We start from the raw sequence: 25,571 nt of genomic DNA, 5'->3' as shown, positions 1-25,571 counted from the left end.
CAACTGTGATATTTTCAATAGTATTAAGTACACAATGTAGTCAAAGTCAAATAAATAATAATATAGCAAATATAACTTTAGGCATTATTAAAGCATTCTCTTACGAAATACACAATTTATTATGAAAAGAGTTGTATTTTCAATATTACATCAACCGATCTATTTTCGAAAATAAATGTTAATATTGTCCAAGACTTTTGTTTATTGTAAGGTGTAAAACGAATACTATCCGAAGGATATAAGATCATGCATAATTAAATAAAAAATGAAAAGTTAAAACATGCGAGCAACATTTTAAAAATCTACCTTTAGACTCTTTCTTTATTTTGAGAATGGGTTTCAATACCACTTCTGTTTTCTTCTCAATAAAATCTACTTCATCAACTATTTCTTCTTTTGGTTTTTCTTTTTTCGTAACCTTCTTCAAAATGACCTCTTCGACAATGGTTTCCTCTTGTGACACTTCTTTCTTGAGGATTGGCTTAGGGGAAATTTTTTCCTTTGTTTTTTCTTTTTTCGTAACTTCTTTAAGAGTAGTCTCTTCAACGATTTCCTCTTCAGACACTTCATTCTTAGGAATTGGCTTGAGAGTTACAATTTCCTTTGGTTCTTCCTCCTTTGGTTGTCTTTTACCCCTGGGCCAAGATTTAACTTCGAGTTTTTCTTCTTTAGGCTCATCTTTCTTTGTTATTTCCAGAGTTTTTTCTTCAACTATTTCTTCTTCTAATACCGTGTTCTTAGGAATTGGTTTAAGGGTAATTTCCTCCTTAGATTGTTCTTCAACGGGTCTCCTCTTACCCCTCGGCCAAGCCTTAACTTCTGGCTCCACTTCTTTTGGTTTTTCTTCCTTTACTACTTCTTTTAATGTTTCCACTTCTTCTATTATTTCCTCTTCTGCAATCACCTTTTTAAGTATTGGCTTACGAGAAACTTCTTCGACTATTTGATCCACAATATCCTTTTTGATTACCTTTATTGTAATTTCTTCCTTCGGTATTTCTTTTAAGATAACCTCTTTGAGGGCAACTTCTTCAATATTTATTTCTTCCTTAGATATTTCTTTCTTAGGAATCGGTTTAAGTGTTATTTCCTCCTTGGGTTGTTCTTCGATCGGTCGCCTTTTACCTCTTGGCCATGTCTTTTCTTCAGGAACTTCTTCCTTTTGTTGTTCTTTTATTAGAAGCGGCTTAAGAGGTACTTCTTCAGGCGTTTCCTCACCGGCAACTTGTTTCTTAGGAATGGGTTTAAGTGAAATTTCTTCCTTAGGCTGTTCTTCAATTTGTCGCCTCTTACCTCTTGGCCATGACTTTTCTTCGGGAACTTCTTCCTTTGGTTTTTCTTTCTTTACAATTGGCGCGAGGGGTATTTCTGCAGGCGTTTCCTCAACGGCAACTTCTTTCTTAGGAATCGGTTTGAGTGTTATTTCCTCCTTGGATTGTTCTTCGATCGGTTGCCTTTTACCTCTTGGCCATGTCTTTTCTTCAGGAACTTCTTCCTTTGGTTGTTCTCTTATTAGAAGCGGCTTAAGAGGTACTTCTTCAGGCGTTTCCTCAACGGCAACTTGTTTCTTAGGAATGGGTTTAAGTGAAATTTCTTCCTTAGGCTGTTCTTCAATTGGTCGCCTCTTACCTCTTGGCCATGTCTTTTCTTCGGGAACTTCTTCCTTTGGTTTTTCTTTCTTTACAATTGGCGCGAGGGGTATTTCTGCAGGCGTTTCCTCAACGGCAACTTCTTTCTTAGGAATCGGTTTGAGTGTTATTTCCTCCTTGGGTTGTTCTTCGATCGGTCGCCTTTTACCTCTTGGCCATGTCTTTTCTTCAGGAACTTCTTCCTTTGGTTGTACTTTTATTAGAAGCGGCTTAAGAGGTACTTCCTCAGGCGTTTCCTCAACGGCAACTTGTTTCTTAGGAATCGGTTTCAGTATTAGTTCCTCCTTGGGTTGTTCTTCGATCGGTCGCCTTTTACCTCTTGGCCATGTCTTTTCTTCAGGAACTTCTTCCTTTGGTTGTACTTTTATTAGAAGCGGCTTAAGAGGTACTTCTTCAGGCGTTTCCTCAACGGCAACTTGTTTCTTAGGAATCGGTTTCAGTGTTATTTCCTCCTTGGGTTGTTCTTCGATCGGTCGCCTTTTACCTCTTGGCCATGTCTTTTCTTCAGGAACTTCTTCCTTTGGTTGTTCTTTTATTAGAAGCGGCTTAAGAGGTACTTCTTCAGGCGTGTCCTCAACGGCAACTTGTTTTTTAGGAATCGGTTTGAGTGAAATTTCTTCCTTAGGCTGTTCTTCAATTGGTCGCCTTTTACCTCTTGGCCATGTCTTTTCTTCAGGAACTTCTTCCTTTGGTTGTTCTTTTATTAGAAGCGGCTTAAGAGGTACTTCTTCCGGCGTTTCCTCAACGGCAACTTGTTTCTTAGGAATTGGTTTGAGTGTTATTTCCTCCTTGGGTTGTTCTTCAATTGGTCGCCTTTTACCTCTTGGCCATGTCTTTTCTTCAGGAACTTCTTCCTTTGGTTGTTCTTTTATTAGAAGCGGCTTAAGAGGTACTTCTTCCGGCGTTTCCTCAACGGCAACTTGTTTCTTAGGAATCGGTTTGAGTGTTATTTCCTCCTTGGGTTGTTCTTCGATCGGTCGCCTTTTACCTCTTGGCCATGTCTTTTCTTCAGGAACTTCTTCCTTTGGTTGTTCTTTTATTAGAAGCGGCTTAAGAGGTACTTCTTCAGGCGTTTCATCAACGGCAACTTGTTTCTTAGGAATCGGTTTAAGTGAAATTTCTTCCTTGGGCTGTTCTTCAATTGGTCGCCTTTTACCTCTTGGCCATGTCTTTTCTTCAGGAACTTCTTCCTTTGGTTGTTCTTTTATTAGAAGCGGCTTAAGAGGTACTTCTTCCGGCGTTTCCTCAACGGCAACTTGTTTCTTAGGAATCGGTTTGAGTGTTATTTCCTCCTTGGGTTGTTCTTCGATCGGTCGCCTTTTACCTCTTGGCCATGTCTTTTCTTCAGGAACTTCTTCGTTTGGTTGTTCTTTTATTAGAAGCGGCTTAAGAGGTACTTCTTCCGGCGTTTCCTCAACGGCAACTTGTTTCTTAGGAATCGGTTTGAGTGTTATTTCCTCCTTGGGTTGTTCTTCGATCGGTCGCCTTTTACCTCTTGGCCATGTCTTTTCTTCAGGAACTTCTTCCTTTGGTTGTTCTTTTATTAGAAGCGGCTTAAGAGGTACTTCTTCAGGCGTTTCATCAACGGCAACTTGTTTCTTAGGAATCGGTTTAAGTGAAATTTCTTCCTTGGGCTGTTCTTCAATTGGTCGCCTTTTACCTCTTGGCCATGTCTTTTCTTCAGGAACTTCTTCCTTTGGTTGTTCTTTTATTAGAAGCGGCTTAAGAGGTACTTCTTCCGGCGTTTCCTCAACCGCAACTTGTTTCTTAGGAATCGGTTTGAGTGTTATTTCCTCCTTGGGTTGTTCTTCGATCGGTCGCCTCTTACCTCTTGGCCATGTCTTTTCTTCAGGAACTTCTTCATTTAGTTGTTCTTTCTTTACAAGCGGCTTGAGAGGTACTTCTTCAGGCATTTCCTCAACGGCAACTTGTTTTTTAGGAATCGGTTTGAGTGAAATTTCTTCCTTAGGCTGTTCTTCAATTGGTCGCCTCTTACCTCTTGGCCATGTCTTTTCTTCGGGAACTTCTTCCTTTGGTTTTTCTTTCTTTACAATTGGCGCGAGGGGTATTTCTGCAGGCGTTTCCTCAACGGCAACTTCTTTCTTAGGAATCGGTTTGAGTGTTATTTCCTCCTTGGGTTGTTCTTCGATCGGTCGCCTTTTACCTCTTGGCCATGTCTTTTCTTCAGGAACTTCTTCCTTTGGTTGTTCTTTCTTTACAAGCGGCTTAAGAGGTACTTCTTCAGGCGTTTCCTCAACGGCAACTTGTTTCTTAGGAATCGGTTTGAGTGAAATTTCTTCCTTAGGCTGTTCTTCAATTGGTCGCCTCTTACCTCTTGGCCATGTCTTTTCTTCAGGAACTTCTTCCTTTGGTTGTTCTTTTAGTATAAGCGGCTTGAGAGGTACTTCTTCAGGCGTTTCCTCAACGGCTTCTTGTTTCTTAGGAATCGGTTTGAGTGAAATTTCTTCCTTAGGTTGTTCTTCAATTGGTCGCCTCTTACCTCTTGGCCATGTCTTTTCTTCAGGAACTTCTTCCTTTGGTTGTTCTTTCTTTACAAGCGGCTTGAGAGGTAATTCTTCAGGCGTTTCCTCAACGGCAACTTGTTTCTTAGGAATCGGTTTGAGCGAAATTTCTTCCTTAGGCTGTTCTTCAATTGGTCGCCTCTTGCCTCTTGGCCATGTATTTTCTTCGGGAACTTCTTCTTTCGGTTGTTCTTTCTGAACGACAGGCTTGAGTAGTATTTCTTCTGGCTTTTCCTCTGCGGCGACTGGTTTCTTAGGTATCGGTTTGAGTGTGATTTCCTCCTTCGGCTGTTCTTCAATTGGTTGCCTTTTACCCCTTGGCCACGTTTTTACTTCTGGTACTTCCGTTGGCTGTTCCTTTTGTTTTTCTTCCAAAACCTGTTGTTTTTTAGGTATCGGTTTCAAGGTTATTTCTTCCTCAGGCGTGTCTTGGATTGGCTTTCTTTTACCTCTTTCCCACAATTTTGCTTCCATTGGTTTTTCTAGAACTTGTTCAGATGTTTTATTATTTTCGATCAATTCATTAGACTCTTTTTGAATTCTAAGTAAGTCTTCTTCTTCGGTGTGTTGAATTATTCCTACCTCGGCTTGTTGTTTTTCGTCGACATGTTTATCATCAATTTGTAATTGATCTGTTTCTTTCAAAACTTTTTTTCCTCGTCGCCATGTTTTTTCTTCAGTCACCTCTTCTTTTGGTTGTTCTTTCTTTTCGATTGGCCTCAGAGTTACTTCTTCTGTTTTTTCTTCAATTGTTGTTGTATCTTGTTTTTTAGGAATTGGTTTGAGACATATATCTTCCTTTGGTACTTCTTCTAAAATCGGTTGCTTTTTAGAAATTGGTTTTAGGGTTATTTCTTCCTTTGGTGTCTCTTCAACTGTTCTCCTTTTACCTCTTTCCCATAATTTTGCTTCTACCGGTTCCGGGATTTTAGTTGTTTTTAACTGTTCCGTTTCAGTTGTATCTTTTTGAAGTCTAAGTAAGTTTTCCTCTTCAGTGTGTTGAATAGTTCCAACCTCGGGTTGTTTAACTTCATCCAAGCATTTCTCGTCACTTTTAAGTTGATCGGTTTCTTTCAATACCTTTTTTCCTCGACGCCATGATTTTTCTTCTATAACTTCTTCTCTCAGTTCCTCTTTCTTTACATCGGGTTTAAGGGGTATTTCTTCAAGTATTTTCTCTACTTTATTTTCTTTCTTAGGAACTGGTTTGAGTGAAAATTCTTCCTTGGGTTGTTCTTCAATAGGTCGCCTTTTACCCCTAGGCCACGCCCTTTCTTCCGAAATATCTTCTTTTAGCTGTTCCTTCTTTGGCACTGGTTTGAGAGAGACTTCTTCTGGCATTTCTTCTAAAACCGGTTGTTTTTTAGGAATTGGTTTCAAGGTTATTTCTTCCTTGGGCGTGTGTTCAATTGGTCGCCTTTTACCGCGTTCCCATAATTTTGCCTCTATTGGCTTTTCTAGAGTAAAGACTTCTGATATTTTATTATCTTCGACTGCTTCCATTGTTTCTTTTTGAATTCTAAGTAAGTCTTCCTCTTCGGTATGTTGAATTTTTCCGAACTCTACTTGTTGTTTTTCATCGATTTGAATTTTATCAGTTTCTTTCATTATTTTTCTTCCCCGACGCCATGTTTTTTCTTCTATAACCTCTTCTTTCGATGGTTCTTTCTTTTCGAGTGACTTAATTGGCACTTCTTCCGGGGTTTTCTCTACCTCATTTTCCTTTTTAGGAATTGGTTTAAGCGAAATTTCTTCCTTAGGCTGTTCTTCAATAGGTCGCCTTTTACCTCTAGGCCAGGTCTTTTCTTCCAGAATCTCTTCTTTTGGCTGTTCCTTCTTTGGCACAGGTTTGAGAGATACTTCTTCAGGCTTTTCTTCCAAAACAGCTTGTTGTTTAGGAATTGGTTTCAGGGTTATTTCTTCCTTAGGCGTGTGTTCAATTGGACGCCTTTTACCACGTTCCCATAATTTTGCCTCAATTGGCTTTTCTAGAGTAAAGACTTCTTCTGTTATTGTATTATTTTCTGTTGATTCTGTTTTTTCCTTTTTTATTTTCAAAAAGCTATCATCCTCAGTACGAGTTCCGGTTTCTCTTTCATAATCTTCTATATTTTGTTCAACAATTTTTAATTGCTCCGATGTTTCTCTTGCTTTTATCCCTCTTCGCCGTGTTGTTCCTTCCTTATTTTTTCTCTCCAAGTCTTCCGTTTCTTTAGAGTCTATTTTTAAAATAACCGAATCTTCTTGCTCCGTCATAATTTCTTCTCTCACTATAATTTCGGATGTAGAATCGATGTCTTCTGTTAAAACATCTTCGACTTCAGATTTTGGCAATGATTTTAGCTTAACATCTTCTAAAGCAGGTTTATCAATTTTACTTTTAATAGTTTTAGTTGGTTTAAGTGAAATTGTTTCATCAGTCCATGACTTTTCTTTAATTTCTTCGGAAGTACCTCTTATTTTTTCAGTCTTCTTGATATTTTTTCTCCAATTTGCTGGTAATTCATCTAGTAAATCCGGTTGGGGTGCGGGAGACAACTTGATTCGCTGTATAGTTTCCTCTTTTATGTCAATTTTCACCCCAATAATATCTTCTGTATATTGACCCACAGATGTGTTCTCATCTGTTTCTTCCGTCACATGTGAGGTTGCTTTTTTATGAACCGTGCGTCGCTGTCTCCACGGTACTTCGCGCTTCGTTATACTATCCTGTGCCTGTTTCTTTATTTTAAGAATATTACTTGAATCTGTATCCGTGGTAAAAGTTTTGTTGTACTCATCGATGTCCATTTCTATTTCTTCATCATCACCAACAACGGTCTTCGTCTTCTTGCCAATACGTTCTGAAAAAACACAGGTTTAAGGATCATAATATTTGACACACCCCGATATTTTTGGAATAAAGTAAACAGGTTTAAGATAAATTAGATAACTGTTACATGAGATTTATGTGTTATTAGTTTTCCTCCAGGCATATTATTTATTGTAGGACGTTATGTTTTAATCCTTAATCAGTTACCGTAAACACAAAAAAGCGTAGTTACCAGGAAACTGTAATTATGTGAAAACGTTTTCTTCTCGTCAAAATATGCTTCTTCAGCCGTTCTTCTCCGGGTAGGAAGAAACCATATGTGTATTTAGGTATTTAAGAAAAAAAAAATGAGAAAAGTTTGATTATTATTCTTTGATTATGTAAATATGTATTATAATACAATAATTTTTGGAAAATAATGGTGTTGGATACAATAGTGTTCACACCAATCCCCCGAGAGATGAATTATATCATGCGTTTCAAATAAGCATTTATCTATAACCAGTTAAATTGAAATTGTGTTGGTATAAAAGTCAACAAGGTGTTAAACATTTTTTTATAAAAAAAAACCGAACATTCCCTTGCTACGAATAACCTGACAATATTTGAAAATCTCCTACTACCACCACAATAAGCGAAAAATATTGCTTGTGTTGTGATGGAAGACTTAGCCAGCCGAGGAATTGAACACACTACGGCTGGGTGGGACCCAAACGCGACGTCAACTCAGCCACCGACCGGTCACATTATTATGTATTTTTATATATATATATTTAACATTGAATTTGTTGTAATGAAAGGGATGTGGTTCCTATACCAATGTAATTATGTTGGTATGTTTGTAAAACTATGAATCTATTGATATATTTTATGTAGGAAGGTAGGTATGTTGCATTTTCAACAAATGTTCCCTATTTGTAAGATGTGAGTCATGTATTGGCGTACATTCACCCAGTGGATGAATGGAGAATGTTTATTTGAGGTGTTTGTTTGTCTGCTTGCACAGGTGAGATGAGCAGAGCCGAGCAGGTGGAGAGGTCGCCCCTCTCACAGCCGGAGGGCGGCAATGCGCGTGCGGCTCAGTCGACGGCGGCAGTCACTCGGTCAGTCAGTCAGTCCACTCTCGCCGGGCCGGGCTGGTGCCACGGGAAGAGCGCTCCCGTTCCCGGCCTGGGCCACTTACGTGTCTGTGATTCTCACCAGTTCCAAGTGTCAAATGAAAACACGAAAACTTTGAAATTATTTTGTGTCATTTTATAGTTTAGTGACTATTAATTGTTGTATTTTTAAATTGATTATTTAACTAGTTGCCGCGGTATGAGGATTATTATACTGTTCGTTTTAGTGTTTACATTGTTTTATTGTTGACTCTTTATACGTTGAATTATCTGTGTTTATTTAATAAATAGATGTGCTACACAAATTGCGTTTGGATTTGTCTATTTCTTCCCATGAGATCAAAGTTTTCCTCCATTATCTGTACAATGATTGGTAATAATCTGACGCCAGATTATAAGCAGCATGACAGACACCCCCACCGGCGATATTTGCGAGAGATCGGTGAATCATCGCTTGGCAATCGGAGAGAAGGTGATGCACCTGTATGAGTGTTTATCTAATTCGGCTCAAGGCGAACCTGTGTTGTCGGCTTGGGCGTGTTTTGATACATAGGTTACGTAGGCGCACCTAATTTAGAGCGTAATGTAAGCCGCTTGGTTGCGTGTGCAGGAGTAGCACCTGGGCTATCCTATTCTTGGCGTCCAGTCATGTCCACACGCCGCGCCGCAGCGGTAGCGGAGCCGTGTGCACGCGGACTGCTCACCTGCCCGTGGCTGATTCGTTGATTCACCCGTATTAATAGTCCCGCCATACGCGTTTGGCGACCGCAGTGACTGGCGCACCTTCTCGCGCGCCTGCCTGTCAAACTGCCCATTGCCCATTACCCATTGCCCTACCTCTGTCGGTGTCAGGTCAGCACTGTTCATGTCAAACAAATTCCCTTTGCGGGAGGTGCTTATTCAAAGGTTAATTAGTGCCATTGAGTTGTCTATTGAAAAATGCGAAAATTCAATCATTCAATATTTATTTAAACCAACCTTAAAATACATAGATGTCTGGTTTCATTTGCTTAGTTACAAAACATATTTTCATTGCATATACAAAAAAAAACAAATACAAATTTCTATGAGGATTGCATTACTGTATCTTAACAATGTTATTTGAAAATCACGTTTCCTTATCTTATATAATGTATGTTTATACAGTTAATATGACAGATTGATTTGTAACAGACAGAATAAGATTTTCAAAACAATAAATTATAAAGAAATGTGTTTCTGAACTCACATGAACAATGCAGAAGGTTTAGGAATATATTAGTATGTATGTATGTATGTATGCTGGTCCACGTCGGTAGGGTGGATCGCCACAAACAGCATGTGATGTGTTAAAAGTCTTATTCAATATCTGCTATAGGTACATTATTGGGGTGATGTGATACATTTGGCTCTATGTAACAATGGGTTCTAATCGGCCCTTCACTTTCCCCCAACGTCTGCGGTGAGCTTTACTTTACAATTTTATTCATTATTTTGTTTTATTTCAAGGGTTTTTTGAAAATTTATTATTATGAAATTTCGAGTTATGTTTATTATTATTAATATTTTAAATGAAACACTATCGAAATTATTAAAATTTTGCTTATGTTTTTAAAATAAAATATTTTTCACAAACGATGTGGCATGTTTGATGGAAGGTGTGATTTAATTTAAAATTTAATTAATCGTTTTTAAATGTAAATTTTGGTAACAATTTTTAATAAATAATGAATGTACAAAGTTATATTAGGTATAGTTTGTTTAAATCTGAACTCTTTTAAGACATAAAAACAGAATCACTAAAAATAATGTTATTCAAAATAAAATTCAGTCAAGCTTTTTATTGGTATATTATATAAATTTAATTAATTTTAGCATTTAAACGTGCGTGTGTGAGTGTATGTGTGCGAGTGTGTGTGTGTTGTATGCACACTTCAGTTTGTGTGAGTATGTTTTTGTTACAAATCAAAGTGCAGAATACAAAGAAGTGCAAAGAGAATTTAAAACTTGAAAAAATACCTATTTAAATAACAAAACAAAGTTCAACTATGAAACTAATAATTACACACTGATATTAAGTAGTTATTTAAAATAATTAATTCAAGCGAACTGTCGTGCGGAATTATATTCTAGGAAATCAATAAGCAATGAATAGAAAAATTTAACATTTTATCCATTTATAATTATTTTTGTTTGTGATCTTAAAACAATTTGTGGGTGATTTATAAAAATGGACAGTGCCAACAGTTCCTTACACTATTTATAAATAATCAGAGTACATTTTAAATGTATTTTGTGCTTTGTCGTCAGTTGAAAAATATTTTCATCCAAAAGGTTAACTTTTGACTATTTGCCCATCCGTATTCACAGGAATCAAGACACGTGACCGTGAATCTCACTAACAAGTCGGTTGTCAAATGTGTATTAAATATTATGTCTCAAACCAGATATACAAAACCGATTTTTGTTTTATTAAAATGAAAATTTTAATTTAATTTTATTTTAATAAATATTATAATTTTATTTTAATAAATATTAAAATTTTCTTAAATGCTCCTGTTTTAAATCTTCGTTTAAGTATTTCACACACTCGTTCAATTGTACAGATTTTTTTCAAACAAAACGAGTGGATTTGAAGTAACCTTTTTATTGACAAGATAGTGTAATAGTGATAAAAGTTCATGTGATAAGTGGTGTGTCCCACTTAAAATGCGAGCTTATTTCTTCGATTGAAAGGAACAAATCGTGTTTCAGAGAACTTGTGTACTGATATTTGGCCACAAGAGAGAACTGATACGTTTTTAACATGACTCGTACTTACAGAAGCGTTTTATTGATGAAAGCTTTTTTGTAAAACAACCATAAAACTTTTCGTCAATCTAAGCGAAGAATTTTGCAACTTACTGACAAAGAAAAAAATGCATCCAAATTTACTCTGGTCTATGAAAAGTCGTTGGTGATTATTTGATGTATGCTACAAGTAATAAAATGTAATAGAAGTATTTGTTATGATATGGCACTTATATATTTAAAAATGGATATTAATTCCTATAAAGCGGTTTGAAATAAACTTATTATTTTAATTAATAGTAAAGTGATTATGATAGAAAAATAAATATTTGTTCTTGCAATAATATTTATTAGGTTTTATTATTTTCCATTCACTCAAGGTATTAATATTACAATCTAAAAAAAAGTTTATAAAATAATAATAAATGTCCACTTAAAAAGAGCAAAATTCGTGGTTTGTTTGCATGTTTGTTCTTGCGAGTTAAGAGTTTGTTTGTTTGTTGTGTCTTATTGAAGGGAGTGGGTGGCAGCTAGGCCTCCGCTCAGTAAGTCTAAGTATTAAGTACAAGTTGGTTCAGTTCTTATCAGTAGCGGTGCAGGGATTCATACAAATGCAACACTTCTGCGAAGGTCAATAATACAGTGGAGTGCCGATTATATTCAATTTCAAACTATACTCTATATTAGGATCAATGCATATTTATATCTCTAATTTTTAATGAATAGAAAAACTTAACATCAAAAATATGTAAATTTCATTATCCACAGGTTAAGGGTATACAAAAATACTTTATATTATTAGTGTCCTGTAATCACGAGCAAATGGACACTTCGGCAAATGTAGGTATAAGAACGGAATAGAATTTTGCATTGTCCACCCATTCCCTTCTATAAGGGAGACTGACTGCGCGTGGTTGGTTGGCCGCACGGATCAATATCTATGTCTTACTTTTAACCACGAGCCGCGCGGAGGTCTCCACTTGGCCGGCGGCCGACGTAGCGCGGCACGTGAAGGTGCCGGTGTCCTCTTCGTACGTGTTGGCGATCAGCAGCACGGCGTTGTTGCCTTCGTGGATCATCTGTGGAGAACGAGAGGGTTCGATTATCACATTATGTCTCATCACTGCCATCCATAACACAAGCGAGTTCATTCTTTCAAGCTTACACATTCTTGGGCGCGCCTCCAATAAAGTATCGCTGAAATTACATTTTTGCGCTAGGTGATTTTTCCGTTTGCAATTTTTTTTTGAACGATAAAAACAGTATTTTTCCTAATTTTCAAGGGCAGTTTTACCTAATTTTGTTCTTGGTGGCTTTACGTCTACCATTGATATAAAATATAGAGCAAAGTGCACATGCCCAACAAGTTCATTGACAGTCAAACTCCGATAGTGGTCACTTTATGCAAATACTAATGCCATCTACCAAAGTTTTTTTTAAATCGCTAACAATATATGATTTATAAACGTTTTTTAAAAATTATAATAAAATAAACAACATCATGGCTAATTTCTGTAAAATTGGAAAAAAAGTATCAACATATTTAATACTAAATGGATACAACTGATAATATTCTAAGAACATTACAAATATAAATTTTTGTTTATATTCATATCATATACACGGTGTCCGGAAACTCGTAGTACAATCGGGAAACTGGAGAATCTACACCACATGGGGAACCCAAAAAAACATAAAGTTTTTTGATTTGAGCATTTTCAAAAAAAAAAAAAACCAAAAAATATATTTTTCGGCTATTTTAGGGTTAAATTTTTTTCTGGTGTTTAGGGTTGAACAACAGATGTTTTAACCCTGCAGAGCAGAAATATTTTATGATTACACCGGGTTAAATGAAGGATGATTTCAAAATAATGCTTCAAATCCGAGTTTCTTCATTTGTTTTACTTTCAAATAGTTTTAATTAGTTGGGTACTTTGATCTTCAGTAAGAATTTATAAGAATTTGATTAAAAAAAAAAAAAAAAAAAATCAACTTCAAACTCGATTTACTCGATAACGAAAGCTCAAATCAAAAAAAAATATACTACAAAATCGACTCCAAATGTGATGTAGATTCACCAGTTTCCCGCTTGTACTACGAGTTTCCGGACACCCTGTATAGTTAATTCAATTTCGGCACAAAATTTATTAGTTCATGAGAATGCGTTTAATACGCCCAAATTGAGCTACCAACACGAATCTTTGCTACAAAGCAGATCCATCTACATATTTTCTATTGCTACAAAGCTCTCGAACCACAGTCAGCGCTGGCGTTCTTAAGTTTGCACTGCTTTTCTATTTGGAATTTCTAGGTCAACTTTACTTTTTCAGCTTTCATCTAAAATTATGATTTTTGCATATTTATTCACCTTGTAAAAAATGAGACTAGGCATCTTGATGTTGGTTTCTTGTTGAACAATAAGAAACAAAATATCGATAAACAAATGTTTAAACTCTTGCGAATCCGGGTAGTAATTACAGGCAATCGTATAAACTAACCTCAAACCACCAATCATTCTTTTGTCAACCAATTTTATATTTTAGAATTTGCATCTGTAATTTAACAGATCGAATAAAACGACCCTGACTAAGGACTGGTTGTTTCGGAGAATTTGAACAATTCATTAAATTTTAACGTTCATTTTCAAGCTCTGTGAAAGATTTTTTCAAGTTCTGTTTTTATTTCAGTTTTGTCAAGCAACTAGCCTACAATGATATAATAACAGAATTTGAATAGGACTTTCACAGAACCCGAAAACGAACGTTGTAATTTGATGAATTGTTCAAATTCTCCGAAACAACCCGTCCTAAATAAATTCGAACATTATCATTATGAAAAACAAGGTAAGGTCAGGCGCACACGAGCGACTTATGTCACGGTGACAGTTGGAAAACTAATTAAAAATCCATACAAATTAAAAACAAATCATCCTAATGTCGCTTCGCCACGTGTGCGCAATATACCTCCATATACCGCAATGTATTTTGAAATAGTCGTCCAACTGTCGCCGCGACAGAAGTCGCGCGTGTGCACATAGCTTAAATTGTACCTGTCTGCATGTTTACAAATAAATATGTTTTATTTTAATGAATATAAAAAAAATATTAGACAGCTACTGTTACATATTTACAAATTTTGTAAATAATTTATTTAAAAAAATCTGTTGTATACATTGTGTCCGGGGGTAAAGTGAACACATTTCGGGAAGCGATTCATGTTGGTAGAAGTAAAAAAAAACTCAAGGGAATTTCTAAATTCCGTTGTTTTTTCAATAAAAAATATTTTTTTTCCATAGAAGAATATAATTTTTCCATACCAACAACTTCTTTCAAATCTGGAAATCACTTCGTTGAATATCGAAGAAAGTGATTTATATTTTTTACTTGTCGCATCTCGAAGTTTTTGCACTTAACCTTGCATACTTTATTCAGAATTATTCGATTTCGGTTGAAGCACGCTACGATCTTAAAGTCAACAATAAAACATATTTTTTTTATAAAATAAATCTGTATCGCTTACTTAACCTACATTTAAAAAACATATATTAAAGGTTTTGTTGTGAGACATGTGTATCGTCGATTATTTTTCAATTTTTTTCCTCATATCCGAGATAATAACAAAATAATAATTACTTCCAGTTTTCATTCCCCCTTATTGCAGATGCATTAATAAAAACTTACAAACCGCATCTTCTCAGCTAAACTGTCAAAAAAATCCAAATTTTTATCATAATGGGATACTGGACTTTGAAGTCTTTTTACACGCACTCGTTTTGTAGTTTGTTAAACTGTTATTTAGATTCACTTAACTGTGCACAGTTATGTATAGCTTTAGTATTTAGACATACATAATATTATTATTTATACTTTCAAATTATGAAAACTTCAAAATCTTGATTCATGTTTAAGTCTTCATGTATACGCATGAAGATGCAATATTTATAATTCCATATTCCCAGTTTGACATATGTATTTTGATTTGTGACGGTTTAGTTGAGTGCTGTGATACGGTAATATGATTTTAGGAACAATATATATATGACCCTTAATAAAACGGATGTGCTCTAAGCTCTAAGTAATGTTAGAGTTTAAAGCAAATGAAAGTTTAATGAAAGTAAAATATTACCTGGAAATCGGGTGTTTCTGGTATGAGCGCCCCTTCTCGTAGCCATTGAATATTCGGCTTGGTTTTGCTGGACACTTGCGTCTTGAATTGAGCCGGTGCACCTTCGAAAACGATGACATCCTTCAGTGGTGTCAACACAGGAAGCTGTTCTGTTGATTCGGGAACTGCCACCTTCAGGTTAGCGGATGTGACGATCTTTCCAGCGGTGTTAGTTGCGATGCACTTGTAAACGCCTTCGTCTTCAGGGAACGCTTCAGAAATGTGTAGGGTACTTTCTTCTCCCCGTGTTGTCATTTGGAAGTACTTAGAAGGCTTGATGGTCTTGCCTCCCTTTTCCCACTGAACGGAAGGACTTGGTTTTCCAGATATTTTACACTTGAAGTCTACTGATTGACCTTCGACGATAGTCTTGTCCTTCAGAGGCAGAAGGATCTCAGGTCCCTTGTTTCCAGCAGTAGAAGCGGTCTTGCTCTTGAGAGGTGAAGTGGGTGCAATGACAAAGCATTCGGCATCACACCTCGCCTCACCAGAACTATTGATGGCCACGCATTCATATTTGCCCGAATCCTCAGTGAACGCTTCGATAATCAGGAGGGTATATGTTCCATCTTCCTCAAGCATTTTATTCCTAATATCTGGGGTGATTTTCTTGCCATTCTTTAGCCAGTAAACGTCCATTGGCTTAGTTCCAGACACTTTAGTGTCAAACCTTACTAGCTGGCCTGCTGCCACGTTGGTATTCTGTGCGGTGACAGTGAAGCTCGGGGGGATGACTCCACCCCTTCCTTGGCGCCTGCGTTCTTCTACCACCAAATTGGCGCTACACTTTGCAGTTCCTCCACGATTTTCAGCTATGCACGCAAATACAGCAGAATCTTCCATGAAAACTTGCCTAATCACTAGAATTGATTTCGTGCTGAAAGTATGTATTTGAAAATCTGGCGAGTTTTTGATCGGGAAGTTTTCACGGAACCATTTGACGGTTGGATTTGGGTCTCCGTCAAATTCGACTTCGAACCTGGCTTGTTCTTGCTCGAATGCCCTGCAAGGTTGCATTTTCTTTGTGAAGACAGGGGGGTTAGACGGCTTTACTGGTCCTTGGACTATTCTTTCTTGAGTCTTAGCCTTATGTTCAACTTCGGTTGTTTCTGTGGATGTGATTTTTCTTGTAATTTCAGTATCACCAACAACCTCCTTCTGAGTTTGCTTTTGTTTAGCAACATGGACTTCTTTGCCGTGGACTAAAGATTCCGATGGATCTGGAATTCTAGGTTTTGATATCGTTCTGGTTTCAGTTGATTCAATGTTGGTTTCATCTGTTTGCTCTCTGCGAAAATAGAAAATAATAATGTTAATATTATAAAAGTACTATTAATACATTCAACTTTATCTTGGATTTTTTTTTGTGAATAGTGTTGTAATTATTAAAATGACGTAAGTAAAATTCGCTCTGACTTTAATAGTAGAATCTTAATTTGATCCGAATAATTATTCCGGATTTGTTAGCAATCGTCGCTAATGATATTTTTTTACGAAGAATGAATAAATTTCCAACTTACAGATTTTCTTGGTATTTTTGAGCCATTCCCTTGGCCATGGAGCTCTGCACAACCTTTTCTCCGGGGATAGCGAACTGATGGGTAGACTCGCGGAAACGAGACTCCTTCACAACCTGGCTATTGTCCAGCTCTTGCAGCTTGTTGTAGTAGTCTTCGTTCTTCTTCCTCCTGACAGACTGCTGCCACTCTGTCTCCGGCTCTTTGCTTGTCTTCTGCTTCATGTCCGGACGGTGATCGATGCCTCCTTGGCGAGCCAATGTCTGGCGTTCCTCAAACGTTTTCTCAAGCTCAGTTTCGCTGCGATCTTTTTGATACTGCGTTAGTTCGTAGTCGTACCATGCTATCGTAAAACATAAAATATTTATTAGTGTTTGATTTACGGCTTTGGAGTTGCAATTTATATTGAATATTTTCATTTCGTACCTGAATATTCTCCATAAATAGCGAAAAGCGAAACTCACGAGCAGTTATTGAGATGCGGTTGCCTGCGCATGGACTAAAGCTGCCTGACAGCATTCGGAAGCAAGGATGGAGATTTTTTGGTTGGGAATGTGATGTATTTTATGTTTGTATCAGTCAAAAGCATGTCCAGTGTTAAAGCAATGTGAATGTTTGCAATCATACGAGTGAGTGAAATATTACGTAAAGCAGGTCACAATAAGTATTATGTAATTATTGTTGAAACAATTGATTAGATAAATAATTTCTAACAGAAGTTATTATAATAATATACTATTTTTTTTCAGCGTGGAAAATTATCTTTTGTTCTTGTATACACATATTTTTAGATATAAATTAGATACGTTTCAAAATATCATTTTTAAGCTTTTTGATTAGCAAAGGGTTGAACAAAATACATTAATCTGAATTTAAATGTTAGACATTTTGATTAGATTATAAAATCATAAGTAAGGTGCGAAATATTTTCAGCCGTCACAACAACAATAATATTATTGATAGATAGCCCAAGCAGTAGTCAAATAATAAGGTTCGTCGTTTAAAACAGTGACCAAAGTGCTGTATTTTATTTGACCTTAATTCTCGTTATGTTACTATTAACTAACACGTACAAGAAAAATGAAATGTTTAATTGAAATGATATTCAGTGAAAGCAGTGAAGTATTCCAGTATGTTGTGTATAACTTACGTCTCGGGGAGTTCTTGAGAACTCCTCTATAATCGTCGTGCCGGGCAACAACCTTAAGTTCAGTTGAAGCCACGGCCTGACCAGCAGAGCTTCTGGCGATAACCTCAATTTTTCCTGTATCGTACTGGCGAGTCTTGGGGATGTCCATATGGTACATGCCGTCATAAGTCAACTTGTAACGGGAACCCTGCAATTAAAAAACATTTATAAGCATCATATACTCAACTATCTCAATGATAAATTCATAAAGCCCTTTAAGTATATTACTTTACATCATGTAAAGGTTTTGTTTTGTCTGTTTATAAGGTTTTCAATTTGAAAATAAGCGTAATCATTAATCGTAAGCAGGAAATCTTTCAAAGTAGAACCCAGGTAGTAAAGCTATACAAATTGAAAGTCCTGTCCTGAAGTTGTCGGACGATTATAGTACACTAATAAACCTACTGGTGCGGAATCTGTGGTATATAAGAAAAAAGTTGAGGCCAGACATTAAATTGAATCAGTAAACAGTATGTGTTTAACTCACATTAACTACGGTGTTCCCGTTGACGAGCCACATGACCCTTGGCTTGGGGTGTCCGGTCACACGGCAGCAGAAGCGGGCCATCTCGCCCTCCTCCACAGTGGCCGGCTCGGGCTTGCTCACGAACACTGGCGCGGTCCTCGGCTTGGAGTCGTCGGTCGGCTCCTCGGGCACACTGCAAACAGATATCAAATTACTAGCGACTGAAACTACTTCTAATCATTTTGTGCTAGATAACTTTATGGTGATTGATTATTATCTTCATTTCACACAATTGTAAAGAGATAGAAAAAAATCTTTGATTTATTCGTTTACGTGACGTATTTTATTTAGAATTTAGCATTTTATTTAATTTAGCTATAAAAATATTTGACACATAGTTAAATAAATAATATTCTTAGAAAGTTTTACTAGTTTTAGTATAGCCCTAGCATTTTAACAGCCAGGTCAAAATGGCCTAAACCTGAAACACCGAAAAAGATATTACTGTAATACTCCACAATTTATTAAATTAGATTAATCATAAAATTTAATTTTAAATATGAAGGTATTTATTATCTTCACAGCACCTATTGGTATTTTTAAATTAGGAATGGTCAAGTTTTTATGTATGCACTTTGGTGCTTAATTTTTCGTCAATACCTACTTAAAAGGTGTTAGTACGGATAAATTAATTTTACTTGAAAATATACTAACACTTGCCAAAGGGCTTCCATTTGCCTGATTTTCTCGATACTCTTCATGTGTTTAGGCAATTGAGAATCGTAAATGATTCCAGGCTTTCCGGCGGTCTTGATGACGGCGCGTGTCTCGTCCATTCCCCACAAGTTGGTCGCTCTGCACAAATACTCTCCACTGTCTTCGGGGTAGACCCAGCCGAAGTTCATCGCTACATATCCAAAGTCGTAGATTGGAGTGAATCGGTTCTCTGATAAGGATAGAAAGTACATTAATAACGTCATTAAATTAGAGCTTTTTTCGTCGATAATGTTCGTTTGTTTTATACATGTTACGTAATATATATTTTATAATCAAGTACTCACTGTAAGGCAATGGTTTTCCATTCAGGAACCATTCCACCTTCATGTTCGGATCTCCAACTGGAGCCAATTGGCACTCGAATTTGGTTGACTGCATCTCGACGAGGTTTTCTTGGTCATCAATTTGCGTAACGAATCGGGGCGGTTGCTTCCTGTCTGGGTCGTATAGGTCATCTTCGGTCAGGAAGATCTCTGCGGTGTACTTCTTGATGGTCGCCTCCATTTGCATTAATGCGTCTGATTTCTTCATGCCTCTGGGTACTTGGTTTTGAAGAATGATTGAGGGCAATTCTATAAAAATAAAATAATTATTTAGTTATCGTACAAGTTTAGTAAAATACAATTTAGCTATGTTTATTTCACAAAAGTTTGATTCAGAGTAAAATTGAAGAGTTTACCTTTGCATGATACGGTTGCTCTAGTGAAGTCTTCGCCGAGTTTATTGACGGCTCTGCAGGTATACTCGCCAGAATCTTCGGCGTACACATACAAAATGTCCAGAGATACGAAGCCCATATCATATACAGTTCGGTATCTGTGTCCAGACGGCAGAGGTTTTCCATTGCGGTACCATTCAATTCGTAAGTTGGGATCTTCTTTAGGTTCTACTCTGCACTCGAAACGAATGGCTTCAGATTCTTCTACAGTATGTGACTGAATCTGTGTTATGAATTTAGGCGGCGCCATCGCAGGCTCTTCTTTGGGAATTTCTGAGATGGGTCCTCTTTCCAATTCCTTAATTTTCTCTCCGCTCATACCTTGAGGCAACTGTGAGTCCAATACGATGTTTCTCTTTGAGGTGCTTGTAACTGTGGCTGTCGTGGTAGCAGATCCCCACCTGTTGGTTGCACGGCAAACGTATTCTCCAGAATCTCTCGCATAAGTGTAGTCAATATCTAAGGCGATGAAACCAAAGTCATTGAGCATGTGCACACGAGAACCGGTGGCAAAAGGTCTACCATTATAGAACCAATCGATTCTCATCGTTGGATCACCCACTGGCTCAAGGCGGCAGTCAAAATGAACTGGGCCGCCTTCTGGGACATCGATGTTGTCCTTGATTTCAACAGTGAATCTTGGTGGGTTTGGTATTTCCTCTTCGACGGTGATTTCATCACGCTTATGTAGGGTTTCTTCCAGTTTTTGAATACTTTCAGTTCCAGATTTGAAGTTAGATGGTAATTGCGGCTCGAGAATAATTCCTTGGCGACCACGAACTTGAAGTTTGCACGAAACCGTAGCTTCTCCATGCCTGTTTGTAGCTTTGCATGTGTAAAGTCCGGAATCACGCTGGTAAACTCCAGCGACTTCTAAAATTACGAAACCGAAGTCATTGATAGTTTTGACTCTCGATCCAGTCAATAATGCCTTTCCATTGTGGAACCATTCGACTCTCATGCTCGAATCATTAACGGGAGTAAGCCTGCACTCAAAGTGGGCTAGAGAATTTTCTCCAAGAACCAAATCGCTAGGAGTGGTGATAAATTCTGGTGGATTGCCGATATCTTCTTCTGGGGAAAGAGGTCCAGGTGCCCCAGATAAGCCTTCAAGGGCCGCAATTTTATCAATCGTACCTTCCATACCTTTAGGCAACTGGGATTCTAAAATAATATTGCGTTTTCCTTGTACCTTCATTGAGGCTGTTGTAACTGCCTGGCCAAAGTTATTAATAGCTCTGCATGAATACTCTCCAGAATCCTCAGGATAAATTGGAGAAATTTCTAGGATGACAAAGCCGAAATCACAGAAAGTTCTGAACCTTGAACCAGTTCTTAAAGATTTTCCGTTCCAGAACCATTCCACCTTAAATAATATAAATGAATTAGTACTTATTTTTTGTTAGGTTTAAGTTAATTAACGTTTTTCTGTGAAAAGTTTGTGTATAGATGGTGGGTAGATTAATTTAATTTGTACCTTAAGGTTAGGATCATCAGTTGGTGTTAGACGGGCCTCAAAGTGAGCATTTTCTCCCTCACGCAGGCTATCCAGATTGGAGAATGGAACAGTGAATACGGGAGCTTTTCCCTTTTCTTCGACCGTTTTCTCATCCTTTGTTTTCAACATCGCATCCTCCAAGTTTTGAAGTTTTTCAAGACCGCCTTCCATTCCCTGTAGAATAATTTGAGAATTAAGTACTAATGATAAAATGATTTTTTATCTTTAATTTAATGTATATGCAGTCTTCTGGCTTTAGAATAATACTCCTGGAAACATTAACACCTCAAGAAGAAATGTTTCAAGGAATAGCAATAAAATAAAATAAAAATAAAAATTAAGAATTATAATGAGCTTTGAAACACTTTACTAGTTCAAATAGGCTCATACTATATTTCCATATTTATATCAAGGAGTACAATACGAACAAATTACCTTTGGAAGCTGGGAATCTAAGATAAGATTTTCCTTTGATAGGCATTTCAACACTGCTTTGGTTGTGTCACGTCCTAATTTATTAGTGGCAATACATTCATATGTACCTGAATTCTCTTCATAACAGTACAAAATATCCAATATAACAATTCCAAAGTCGTGGAATGTACGATACCGATGACCGTGCGGCAATTTTTTGCCATTATAATACCATTCGACCACTAAGTCTGGATCATCAACCGGTATCAATCTAGCTTCGAAGTGGGCACTTTGCCCTTCTACCAGTTTTGTTATATCGGCTATTTGTGTCAAGAATTTGGGTGGTTGAGAGCTAGGAGCAGCTGGAGATTGTGCCTGTTGACCTTGCAGGCTTTCTAGTTCTCTTATCTTAGCCAATGAATCGGGCTGCAAGCTGTCCAAATATACGCCTCCTCTGCCGAAACACTTAATTGATCCTGTAGTTGTGTCGGATCCGTATTTGTTTGTGGCTTTGCACATGTAAACACCAGAATCGTGCGATTGTACATAAGCTATGTCCATCAGAACAAATCCGAAATCGGAAACCATCTTTATTCTGGTAGAATGTCTGAGTGGCACGCCATTATGGAACCATTCTACGATCATGTCTGGATCGTCAACAGGGATAAGCGTGCATTCGAAGTGAGAAGATTGTCCATCCTTTAATCCTTCCAAATTTTGAATGTGAGTGGTGAATTTAGGTGGTCCACCCTTAGATTTATCAACGCATTCTAATTTGACGCTTATTTCAGCTTGTCCCCACCTGTTCGTAGCACGGCAAGAGTATGTGCCTGAGTCGGTAATCTTGGTTCCTAGAATTTCCAGCACAACCATTCCAAATGCGTATACTGTCCTTACTCTGTGGCTGGCTTCAATAGACTTGCCATTGTAGAACCATTCAATAACCATAGATTGGTCTCCGGTAGGAATAAGAGAAGCTTCGAAATGTGCTATTTGACCTTCGCTAACATCGGTCAAATCTTGGAATACGGATGTGAATTCTGGAGCTCTGCCACCATCAATATCATCAGGTCTATCTTGAGGTTTATTCAACGAGTCTTCCAGGCTTTGAATCTTTTCCATTCCTTGGGCACCTTTAGGATGTTGAGTGCGTTCAATAAGATTTTCCTTTGTAATGCAGCTAATAGACGACGATGTGAAGGCTTCTCCTCTTTTGTTGTATGCTTTGCAAGTGTAAATTCCGCTATCTCGCTCATATATATCAGTCACGTCTAATGTAACGAAACCAAAGTCACTGGTCATCTTAAAACGAGAACCGTGCTCCAATACCTTACCGTTAAGATACCATTCGATTTTAAGATTGGGATCATTTTTGGGTTCAACTTGTCCTTCCAAATGCAATGCATTAGCTTCTACAAGTTCAATTTCCGATGTGAATGGAATGACCCATGTTGGTTTATCGAAATCTGCATCAGGTGCCGAAGTTTGGCGAGCATATTTGTTTGCAATAGCTCCTTCGGCCTCGTTGACTGCATCTAAACCAGCCTTTCCTTGCGGGTGTTGTGTTTGTCTGTAGATATTTTCACCTGCAGTGCAACGCAGAGTACCAGAAGTTGTAGCTGAGCCTCTGTTGTTTGTTGCCTTTGCTGTATAAATTCCTGAGTCTTCCTCATATGTGTGTGTAACGTCTAATGACACGTATCCAAAGTCATGTGTAGTTTTATACCTGGATCCTGATGGAAGAGGCTTTCCGTTTACAAACCACTCAATTTTAAGTGTAGGATCTCTAGATGGTTCAACGTTACATTCGAAGTGAATATTGTCGGCTTCTTGGCAAACAATATTATTAAGATGAGTTATGAATACTGGAGACTCATAAGTTGGTTCTTGACTTTCAGGTTTGGCAGACTTCGGCTGTTCTAGACTGCCGATGCGATCCAAAGATTCTGGGTGGAGAGTATCTCCCAGAAGCCAGTGACGATCCTCGATTTTAATAGAAGATGTGGATACAGCTTCGCCAAGAAGGTTAGTAGCTTTGCATGTGTATATACCGGAATCATCTTCGCGTAATCCATTAATTGAAAGGGTTACTAAACCAAAATCGAAAGTACTCTTCAACCTTGATCCGGTAGTTAGAGAAATTCCGTTCTTGAACCATTCGATTCTGAGATTCGGATCAGTTCTTGGTTCAACTTGTGCTTCGAGGTGCACATGTTGTCCTTCTACCAACTTGTCGTAGCTCAAGAGATGGGTTGTAAAGATTGGTGCTTGGGATGGGGCAGTATCGACAAACATGTCGGGAACGCGGTTCCTTGCGGCTTCCTTCAACTGAATTTGTTCCCAAGATTCTGGTCGCTGAGAATCACCAATGATTGTTGATTTGGATTTAACCTTCAAAGCAATAGAAGAAACAGTGCTTCCTGAATTGTTGATAGCCTTGCACATGTACAATCCAGAATCATCAGATACAACCGAATTGATATCCAATGTAACGAATCCGAAATCATGAGTAGTTCGGAATCGTGAACCTGGAAAATTATTTTTAATTTATTATTATTGATTATTCACATTTTCTGTAATTTGGACAACCGACTACTTTTAACTATTTTTTAATATTGAAAGTAAATTCATGTTAGAATACATCGATTATTTTCTTTGCAGAGTTTTGGATTTGATACTATTGGCCTATGATTATTATTATTTACTTAAAGTAGAGTTAAACTTACCCATTTTTAGTTCAACGCCGTTTATAAACCACTCAAATCTGAGACTGGGATCCCCGACTGGTACCACGCGGGCTTCGTAATGGGCGTGCTGCCCTTCCCACAATTCGGACGGACCAGTTAAGATCTGTGTGAATATTGGCTTCTCGAATTTTTGTTCTGGCTCTTCAGCGCGTTCGGGATGAGCCTCCTCCAGTCTCAATATTTTCTTCATTCCTTCCGGATGTTGCGTTTCCAGTTGAATGGCGGCCTTAGCTGTAAATAAATGAGATTGTAAAAAAGTGAAGTAAAAAATACAAAAGTGGGTTTTATATAAATATGAGAATTATTACAGTTCATCCGATTCAATTACTAAAAATTTTGTTAGATGAATAAAGTAATACGTACATTTAATCCTCATTGCTGCTGTGGTAACAGCTTCACCTAGTGCATTCGATGCTCTGCAAATGTACACTCCTTCATCTTCTTCACGAATGTGGGAAATGGTCATGGAAACAAAGCCGAAATCATGAGTTTTTGTGATTCTTGAACTGTCTTCCAACAGCTTCTCGTTTCTGTACCACTCGACCTTAAGAGTTGGGTCGCCGACTGGAATAAGTCGACAGTCAAAGTGAGCAGTTTGCGATTCAAGAATATTATCTATATTTTGCAGGGGTTGAGTGAAAACAGGACGTTGCCTTGTGACTGGGTCACTAACTTCAGGCCTTTTAAATGGCTCGTTTGCTTCCAATTCGCGAATCTTTTCCAGACCTTCTGGCCTCTGTGATTCTGAAATAATGCTTCCTTTAGCAGTAACTGTCATGGAAATTGCTGAAGTGCATTGTCCTAATGCATTGATGGCTTTGACGGAATATTCTCCTGCATCTTCAGGAACTGCATGCTGAATATCCAGAGACACGTATCCAAAGTCGAATGTGATATGGAATCTAGAAGCCGATTGCAATGCCTTTCCATTATGATAGAATTCAATCCTCAAGTTAGGATCATGCACAGGTTCGACTTGGCATTCGAAGTGAGCTGCTTGTCCCTCAAATACGTGAGTGGTACCACGAAGTTCAGTCACCATCCTCGGTGGTCCAACAATTGGTTCTTCTACCTCTAATCTGGATGGTCGGCCTGCAGCTTCAAGTAGCCTGATCTTTTCTAGACCATTGGGATGTTGTGTATCGAAGATAATACTCTTGTGCGCTAAAAAAGTTTTAAAACAATTAAGAATTTAATTAAAAAAGAGGCAT

General features: G+C 37.6%; 1 protein-coding gene across 1 annotated transcript in view; it reads right to left on the bottom strand.

Moving 5' to 3' along the window:
• Positions 1 to 25,571, bottom strand: part of sls (sallimus) — a 115,140-nt gene that overhangs the window by 62,086 nt on the left and 27,483 nt on the right. Inside the window, exons 10-22 of the mRNA XM_089646111.1 lie at positions 24,724 to 25,524; positions 24,340 to 24,591; positions 21,635 to 24,141; positions 21,179 to 21,373; positions 19,663 to 21,067; positions 19,268 to 19,555; positions 18,921 to 19,152; positions 18,228 to 18,399; positions 17,702 to 17,888; positions 16,555 to 16,894; positions 14,996 to 16,322; positions 11,820 to 11,949; positions 307 to 7,014 (exon numbers count right to left, since the gene is read on the bottom strand). Of these exons, the coding sequence (XP_089502237.1) occupies positions 307 to 7,014; positions 11,820 to 11,949; positions 14,996 to 16,322; positions 16,555 to 16,894; positions 17,702 to 17,888; positions 18,228 to 18,399; positions 18,921 to 19,152; positions 19,268 to 19,555; positions 19,663 to 21,067; positions 21,179 to 21,373; positions 21,635 to 24,141; positions 24,340 to 24,591; positions 24,724 to 25,524 (14,544 nt within the window). The remainder of the gene's footprint in view (positions 1 to 306; positions 7,015 to 11,819; positions 11,950 to 14,995; positions 16,323 to 16,554; positions 16,895 to 17,701; positions 17,889 to 18,227; positions 18,400 to 18,920; positions 19,153 to 19,267; positions 19,556 to 19,662; positions 21,068 to 21,178; positions 21,374 to 21,634; positions 24,142 to 24,339; positions 24,592 to 24,723; positions 25,525 to 25,571) is intronic.

The sequence above is a fragment of the Hesperophylax consimilis genome, chromosome 23, assembly GCF_061612785.1.
Source record: "Hesperophylax consimilis isolate HC1 chromosome 23, BYU_Hcon_1.0, whole genome shotgun sequence".
Lineage (NCBI taxonomy): Eukaryota > Metazoa > Arthropoda > Insecta > Trichoptera > Limnephilidae > Hesperophylax > Hesperophylax consimilis.
The sequence above is the reverse complement of the archived record's forward strand: the minus strand, read 5'-3'. Positions and strand labels throughout refer to the sequence as shown.